The sequence below is a fragment of the Sinocyclocheilus anshuiensis genome, unplaced genomic scaffold (assembly GCF_001515605.1).
Source record: "Sinocyclocheilus anshuiensis isolate Anshui unplaced genomic scaffold, SAMN03320099.WGS_v1.1 scaffold454, whole genome shotgun sequence".
Classification (NCBI taxonomy): domain Eukaryota; kingdom Metazoa; phylum Chordata; class Actinopteri; order Cypriniformes; family Cyprinidae; genus Sinocyclocheilus; species Sinocyclocheilus anshuiensis.
In genome coordinates, this window is record NW_015548217.1 from 1,822,763 (window position 1) to 1,831,113 (window position 8,351).

General features: G+C 34.5%; 2 protein-coding genes across 2 annotated transcripts; both read left to right on the plus strand.

Moving 5' to 3' along the window:
* Positions 1 to 6: 6 nt before the first annotated feature.
* On the plus strand, positions 7 to 2,903 carry LOC107653909 (glucagon-like peptide 2 receptor; the record flags this gene model as incomplete). Its single annotated transcript, XM_016440772.1, has 8 exons — positions 7 to 91; positions 711 to 832; positions 905 to 1,011; positions 1,443 to 1,599; positions 1,757 to 1,916; positions 2,032 to 2,092; positions 2,523 to 2,589; positions 2,754 to 2,903. Coding segments are annotated over 8 exons (903 nt in total), but the record flags the coding sequence as incomplete, so codon positions are not given.
* Positions 2,904 to 3,433: 530 nt separating this feature from the next.
* On the plus strand, positions 3,434 to 7,504 carry LOC107653910 (glucagon-like peptide 2 receptor). Its single transcript, XM_016440773.1, has 6 exons — positions 3,434 to 3,524; positions 3,640 to 3,700; positions 4,131 to 4,197; positions 5,760 to 5,848; positions 5,937 to 6,075; positions 7,175 to 7,504. The coding sequence occupies exons 1-6, from the start codon at positions 3,434 to 3,436 to the stop codon at positions 7,502 to 7,504; spliced, it is 777 nt and encodes a 258-aa protein (XP_016296259.1).
* The last annotated feature ends 847 nt before the right edge of the window (positions 7,505 to 8,351 follow it).

Below are 8,351 nucleotides of genomic sequence, written 5' to 3' on the forward strand. Positions count from 1 at the left end.
GGAACATTTGATGTTTTTGCCTGTTGGCCACATTCATCTCCTGGGATCGTATCTGTACCCTGCCCTCCTTATTTACCATGGATCAAAGAAGGTCACTTATTCTGTTCTAGTTTAACACTTTTGTCGTATTATAGTTAAAAAGTTAGTTGTATCATTGCATCGTGTAGCATTATTTTCTGAACTAAAAATAAAATAATATATTATTAATTAATTTATTATTAATATATTAAATTATGTATACTAAGTTTTTTTCATGTTTTTAAAAGAAGTCTCTTCTGCTCACCAAGGCTGCATTTATTTGATACAGTAAAACAGTAATATTTTGAATTATTATTATTAACATATAAAATACCTGTTTTTGTATTGTAATATATTTTAAAATGTAGATCTGTGATGGCAAAGCTAAAGCACCAAGTCAGCATATTAGGATGATTTCTGAAGGATCACAAGACACTGAAGACTGGAGTAGTGATGCTGAAAATTGAGCTTTGATAACAGAAATAAACTACATTTTACAATTTATTCACAATTTTAAATTGTAATAATATTTCACTGTTTTTACTGTACCAAATAAATGCAGTCTTGGTGAGCAGAAGAGACTTCATTCAAAAACATAAAAAAATCCTAATGATTCCAAATGTTTGACTGATAATGTATAATTTTCTAATTAAACACTTTAAACATAAGAAATTTATGGTGGTCATTATCAGGTGCTACTGGAAACGTGTACAAGGAATGCACGGCCAACGGAACCTGGAAACCTGAGGAGAATTCCAGCAGCCTATGGAGAAATCATTCAGAGTGTGAAAACCATTCTTTTTTCAAGTCCGAGGTGAATATTGCTACCATACAACTATGATTTTCGTCACAGAATGATTTTTACAATAGTATCCTGCATACACAGGAAGAAGAAGTGTTTCGGCAGTCTGTGCTGAGAGTCTTGTCCATTGTAGGATACTCGCTGTCATTTTCCTCTCTTTGCTTGGCTGTTCTGATCATGAGTCTTCTGAGGTGAGCGGTGTTCTGCAGGGCTTGGTGTTTGGTCCCCTTATGTTTCTTAGTGTAACTTTAAGATAGCTTGCAATAATGGTTTCCTTCACTATTTCTCATAACACTTTAATCATAATCTCACTGGTTAATGCTGGATTCTGTGCCATTAGTCATACAGATGATGACAAACCATTGAATAATTTGGAATGTAGACATTCTATCCTGTTCACTATGTTGACATTTAGCCAATGTTCTCTGTCACTGTACTTACATAATTAGATTTATTTTTGTACTTACATTTCCAAGCTTTGTTTTCATTAATCAAATAGATTCCATTCTGTCCTGTCCGGTCATTTATTCTGTTCCAGCCCAGAGCTGGCTCCAGATACCTGATATCCTAATTTTATTTGTCCCTGACCAAGAAATAAATGATTTTTACCTGTTGTTTTCAGGAAGCTTCACTGTACGAGGAACTACATCCACATGAATCTCTTTGCATCATTCATATTTAGAGCAATAGCAGTAATTATTAAAGAGGTTATATTTAAAGTCATGTATACCAACCTGCCCAGGGATGAGATCGGTTGGAACAGCTACACAAAATCTACGGTACAGAAACATTTGTTTATGTGTCTGTTTTTTAGTTGTGTGGAATTATTTCAAGGAATTACATCTGAGCAAGTCTACAAAACTTACGGAATGTTATTTCAAAAAACAAAAAAGACAAGACAAATGCAGTAATATACTGTAAATGTCAACCTTCCAGATGTTATTCGTCTGCAAGGCCTCAAAGGTGTCGCTGGAATATTTTGTTGGGTGTAATTACTTCTGGCTGTTAGTGGAGGCGATATTCCTGCACACGCTGCTGTTCACTGCAGTTCTGACCAGGAAAAGACTTCTTAAGAAATATATGATTATAGGATGGGGTGAGGCTTGTTTTTACTACAGAAAAACGCTCTTTCCTTTTTATTTTCTTTAAAAATGTCATACATTTAAATATGACTTATTCATTCTCCGGCTTTATCCAATGAACTCATTCAGGTACTCCATTACTGTTTGTGATTCCCTGGACTGTTGCCAAAACTTTGTATGAAAATAAAAGGTATGTGCCTGTTTTACTTCTTATTGACACTTTAAAAAGATGTTTTGAATGTAATACAGAAAATAATTTGGTATTTTATGGTGGAATAAATGTTCTTGGTAATGATATGCACTGAAAAAATGGTGTAGGATTAACTTTGAAACTATTTGCACTCAGAAATTAATATTAAATTTCACAAATAATTACTTAGAAACACTTTGAATTAAACTGTTGAAAGACTGAAATTGCATTTTCTTGTTAAATGTACTCCAGTCATCTTCAAAAAAGTTCTCATGTACAGTATATAAAACTAAACATAACTGTTTATGTTATATAATGACATTATATTTCTTAATAAATAATTGTAACTATAGTTAAAATAAATTCGGTAAAACTTAAATCATTTATATATAATGCATTATAAATAATAATATGTTTCCTTTTTCTAAAGCTGTTGGTTACATAACATCAGATGGATCTGGTGGATAATTAGAGGCCCAATAACATTATCAGTGATTGTGAGTATAATGCCTTATGAATTTCATTTAAAATGGCTTGTTTTTCTTTTGTAGTTGTTTTCTTTTGATGCCATATTTAATATGAAGACTGTGGAAGGAGAAAAGCAGGGTTAGTTGGTTTACATCTGTTCTGCTGTCATGCTGTAATGCTGATTTCACTGTAGTTGAAGTCGTTCCTCGTGTGTCACGTCTCATGCTGGTCACAAGCTCATGGGAACGAGCCGGAAAACATGACAGTTACAACGGATCAAACCGGTCGTTCTGCATCACCGCTGGTTCTGTACAAGCAATGTTCAAAATGTGTTTGAACCCTTTATTATTCAGAGGCAGATCATCATAATAAATGTACATGTAATATCATAAATTATTTGGTAATAAATTGTGTGTATTTAATGGGGTCATCGGATGCCCATTTTCCACAGTTTGATATGATTCTTTAGGGTCTTAATGAAAAGTCTATAACATACTTTGGTTAAAATTTCTCAATGGTAGTGTAAAACAACACCCTTTGTACCCTGTCAAAAACAGCTTCGTTCACAGCAAGCCGTTTTAGTGCATGTTCCTTTAAATGCAAATGAGCTCTGCTGACCCCGCCCCTCTCTTCCGAGCCGCTGTCTGAGAGACTGTAAACTTTAGCCGCATTCATTGTGAAACTTGCTAACTAGCGCATTATTAGGAAAGGCGATTTGCAAAGATTCATATAAAAACCTTCACAAAAACTCACTTCTTCTGTAGGTGAAGCTGGATCACGAATGATTCGCGTGAACATAGACGTATTTAGGCAGATCGGGGGCGCATTCACCTTCAGAAACAAAAGTAATCCTCTGCGTCTTCAGCGGCTCAGATGTCGGGAGTAAATGACGAGCACACGCTGCTGTTCACTGCAGTTCTGACCAGGAAAAGACTTCTTAAGAAATATATGATTATAGGATGGGGTGAGGCTTGTTTTTACTACAGAAAAACGCTCTTTCCTTTTTATTTTCTTTAAAAATGTCATACATTTAAATATGACTTATTCATTCTCCGGCTTTATCCAATGAACTCATTCAGGTACTCCATTACTGTTTGTGATTCCCTGGACTGTTGCCAAAACTTTGTATGAAAATAAAAGGTATGTGCCTGTTTTACTTCTTATTGACACTTTAAAAAGATGTTTTGAATGTAATACAGAAAATAATTTGGTATTTTATGGTGGAATAAATGTTCTTGGTAATGATATGCACTGAAAAAATGGTGTAGGATTAACTTTGAAACTATTTGCACTCAGAAATTAATATTAAATTTCACAAATAATTACTTAGAAACACTTTGAATTAAACTGTTGAAAGACTGAAATTGCATTTTCTTGTTAAATGTACTCCAGTCATCTTCAAAAAAGTTCTCATGTACAGTATATAAAACTAAACATAACTGTTTATGTTATATAATGACATTATATTTCTTAATAAATAATTGTAACTATAGTTAAAATAAATTCGGTAAAACTTAAATCATTTATATATAATGCATTATAAATAATAATATGTTTCCTTTTTCTAAAGCTGTTGGTTACATAACATCAGATGGATCTGGTGGATAATTAGAGGCCCAATAACATTATCAGTGATTGTGAGTATAATGCCTTATGAATTTCATTTAAAATGGCTTGTTTTTCTTTTGTAGTTGTTTTCTTTTGATGCCATATTTAATATGAAGACTGTGGAAGGAGAAAAGCAGGGTTAGTTGGTTTACATCTGTTCTGCTGTCATGCTGTAATGCTGATTTCACTGTAGTTGAAGTCGTTCCTCGTGTGTCACGTCTCATGCTGGTCACAAGCTCATGGGAACGAGCCGGAAAACATGACAGTTACAACGGATCAAACCGGTCGTTCTGCATCACCGCTGGTTCTGTACAAGCAATGTTCAAAATGTGTTTGAACCCTTTATTATTCAGAGGCAGATCATCATAATAAATGTACATGTAATATCATAAATTATTTGGTAATAAATTGTGTGTATTTAATGGGGTCATCGGATGCCCATTTTCCACAGTTTGATATGATTCTTTAGGGTCTTAATGAAAAGTCTATAACATACTTTGGTTAAAATTTCTCAATGGTAGTGTAAAACAACACCCTTTGTACCCTGTCAAAAACAGCTTCGTTCACAGCAAGCCGTTTTAGTGCATGTTCCTTTAAATGCAAATGAGCTCTGCTGACCCCGCCCCTCTCTTCCGAGCCGCTGTCTGAGAGACTGTAAACTTTAGCCGCATTCATTGTGAAACTTGCTAACTAGCGCATTATTAGGAAAGGCGATTTGCAAAGATTCATATAAAAACCTTCACAAAAACTCACTTCTTCTGTAGGTGAAGCTGGATCACGAATGATTCGCGTGAACATAGACGTATTTAGGCAGATCGGGGGCGCATTCACCTTCAGAAACAAAAGTAATCCTCTGCGTCTTCAGCGGCTCAGATGTCGGGAGTAAATGACGACTGCTATGTTCAATATTACATCTAACAAAAGAACACCTCAATCGCTTAATCGGTGACATTCTTGTCTTCCCCTGCACCGGAGTCGATACAATGGCGGACTGATGACAGCTCACTCAGGGAGGAACTGTGATAAAACCAAAGACTGACGCCACTGTCAATCAACAATCGTGGGAGGGGCCTGTGCAGAACTACATCATTCTGCCAAGAATCTAAGATCGGCTCGATATGAGAAAGGGGTTTGGATTTATAGAGATTTTTAAAAAAAAGCACTGGGTGGATTTTTAGCATTATAGGGTGGTTGTGTACACATTTCAGTTCAAACAACATGTAAAAGTGAATTTTGCATCCGATGACCCCTTTAATGCAATTTAGAGTATTAAATAATAACAACTGAATAGTTGCTTGATAAACATGCATCAAAATTCAGTAAAATTAAATACATTTTGATGAAACATAGGGTATTAAAACTAATAAAATCAAAACTTCATTAACACCCAATCATGCTAAAAAAAAATTGGTGGATTGTCAGTTAATAAACGTGAAGTGAAATTAAATAAATTTTGATTAAATATAGAGTAATAAAAAAAAATCAGTACTTAATTATCACTCAGTCCTGCTCAAAAAAAGATACTTATAAGGAAATGTGAATCAAACACAAGTAAAATGTTGATATAATCATACACTCACTTGTCTTTCAGGTCATTTTTTGCATTTTTCTTAAAATCATCCGACTTTTGCTGTCCAAGTTAAAGGCTGACCAGGTGAAGTTCACTGACTACAGATACAGGTTAGTCACTGCTTATCTGAAATATGTTTGTCCATATAAAACTGATGGTGACAAGACTCATTTCATGTGATTTGCATCCTTTTCTCAGTCTAGCCAGAGCAACGCTTGTGTTGATTCCTCTGCTCGGGGTCCATGAAATCGTCTTTACCTTAATTATAGACGAATCAGTTGAGGGAAGCAGCCGCTACGCTCGAAACTTCGTCAATCTGACCCTGAGCTCTTTCCAGGTGACTGCTTGTTTTTTCTTTCTGATTAGAATACTGAAAAAAATTTGATTTATTCAGAAATTGCTTTTAAATTTCACCAGTGATTACAGAGAAAAGGCAAGTAATTCACTGAATTATGTGTTTGAAAAAACATTTGAAAAAATGAAATAGTTTTTTTTTTATTTAAAACTGTTAACCCTTGTAACATGTACACTGTTTTTGCGTACAAGAATCATTATTTTATTAAACAGTCGTAACTTAATATTTTTCGTCTTAAACCATATTATATCTGATCAGCAACTTCTCATTAATGAGTGAATGTGAAAAAGAAAATTGAAGGTTTTGCATGTTATTATTGCATGTACCCCTTTTTATTAATTAAAAATAAGTGAAATTCTTTGAAATTACACCTTAACCACACCAAAAAAATATAATGCAATATATATTTATATTTTTTTCAGTATTGATGAGACATTTTATTTGAATATATCATTGTATGAAATTTATAAGAACATATAATCTGAGAATTACCGGTATTAACCCCATTGGAATGAATTAAATTTAATAAAATTCCTTTGAATTTATAACTCATGATTGCTCAAAAACAGTACAAATGTATGAAACTAACATGGTTATTTCTTACAAAACAACATTAAAACAAATATTACTCTGAAACTTTGTCAAAATAAATGTATTTTATTTGCATAAACTTAAAAAAAAAAAGGAATTAATTTTTCATGTTGCAATGGTTCGTCAGTAGATGTACATATTCATGTTTATCATCAAAATTTAGTACCAAAAGTGTGTGAGATATGGGGAAAAGGCAAAATATATTTCAAAACATATAACTTCACTGATCATTTTAGAAAAAGTATTTTTGAGACCTAATAGTGCTTCACATATACCCAGGTTAAAATGACCCGAACATGAAACATGTAACTTTTTTATTTCATTAGTGGTTATGTCTTTTAAAAAATTAAAAATAATTGTAAAAATCTGGAAAAAAATTGGTGTATTTTGAGGATCTTAAAGCACTTGCAAATTTTCGTTCCCTTACTAAAAAGGTTAAGTGTGAGAATATCTTTGACCATAGACCTAACTTTGGAAACGTGTCCTCCAGGTCCAGGCTGAGCTGAAGAAGAGGTGGCAGCTGTTCATTTCCTCCAATCACTTTGAGGTGCACAACTGCTTTGCTGACATTCACCCCAAACACCTGTGGAAGTGCTCACAAAAGAGACCCGGACAAACCACAGAACAGAGCGAATCCAATGAGGAGGGAAGCCACGCCCCCACACAGGGACATCCGCTGCAGGTGGCCGTCCAATCAGCAGAGGACGTGCCGTGTGGGCGGAGCTCCGAGTTTTACATGAGGAAGAGCCTCTCCAGCAGCGACGGGGAAATGACTTTAGGAGAGACGATGGAGGAGATCATAGAGGAGAGTGAGTTTTAACATCTGTCATCGGCCCCCCTTTCAGAATAACTTTTCTATAAATATGTAATTAAGGATGTATATATATATATATATACTTTAACCACTGTAAATGGCTTCCATGATGTTTTTGATACCTGATTTTTGTATGTGTATATAATGCAAGGTGTTTGGATGGAACTCCACAATCCAAGCTTTGAAATTCTCTACAAATTAATTTTGTTGGTCAAATTAAACATTTAAACATTAGTTTATTGAACACTAGTTCATTGAACAACAAGAGTAGAGAAAACATGGAAGGACTGTGATTGAAAACAGCCCAGGGATTATGATGCTCTAATACGATATATAACCTGCTTCATTATCTTGATCAAATGTTTTCAACTGGTTTTGATTCACAACTAAGATTTTACATTGGACATTATAGGTGGTGACTCAATACAGAACCAAAACTAATGTATAAATGCCACAGAAATGTCTTGAAATTCATTAAAGGGGTCATATGATGCGATTTCAAGTTTTCCTTTCTCTTTGGTGTGTTACAAGCTGTTTGTGAATAGATAAGATCTCTAAAGTTGCAAAGACTAAAGTCTCAAACCCAAAGAGATATTCTTTATAAAAGTTAAGACTGGTCCACGCCCTCCTAAAACGCCTCGTTTAAACGCCCCCACATGTCTACGTCACTGTGTGGGAAGATTTCCATAACACCGCCCAAATGTTTACGCAAAGAAAGAAGGCGTAACTTTGATTCTCGCTGTAGTATTATTGCTGCCGCCATGTCGTGAAGGCGCTGTGTGTTTGGTTGTGAAAGCAAAACTACTTTGTTTGGCCTTCCAAAAGAGGACACAACTAGAAATCAGTGGTTAAG

Coding starts and splice junctions, on each gene's coding strand:
- LOC107653910 (XM_016440773.1), top strand. CDS start 3,434: ATGTCGGGAGTAAATGACGAGCACACGCTGCTGTTCACTGCAGTTCTG. Junction 3,701..4,130: donor ACTTTGTATGAAAATAAAAG/GTATGTGCCTGT, acceptor CTTTTTCTAAAG/CTGTTGGTTACATAACATCA. Junction 4,198..5,759: donor CAATAACATTATCAGTGATT/GTGAGTATAATG, acceptor CTTGTCTTTCAG/GTCATTTTTTGCATTTTTCT.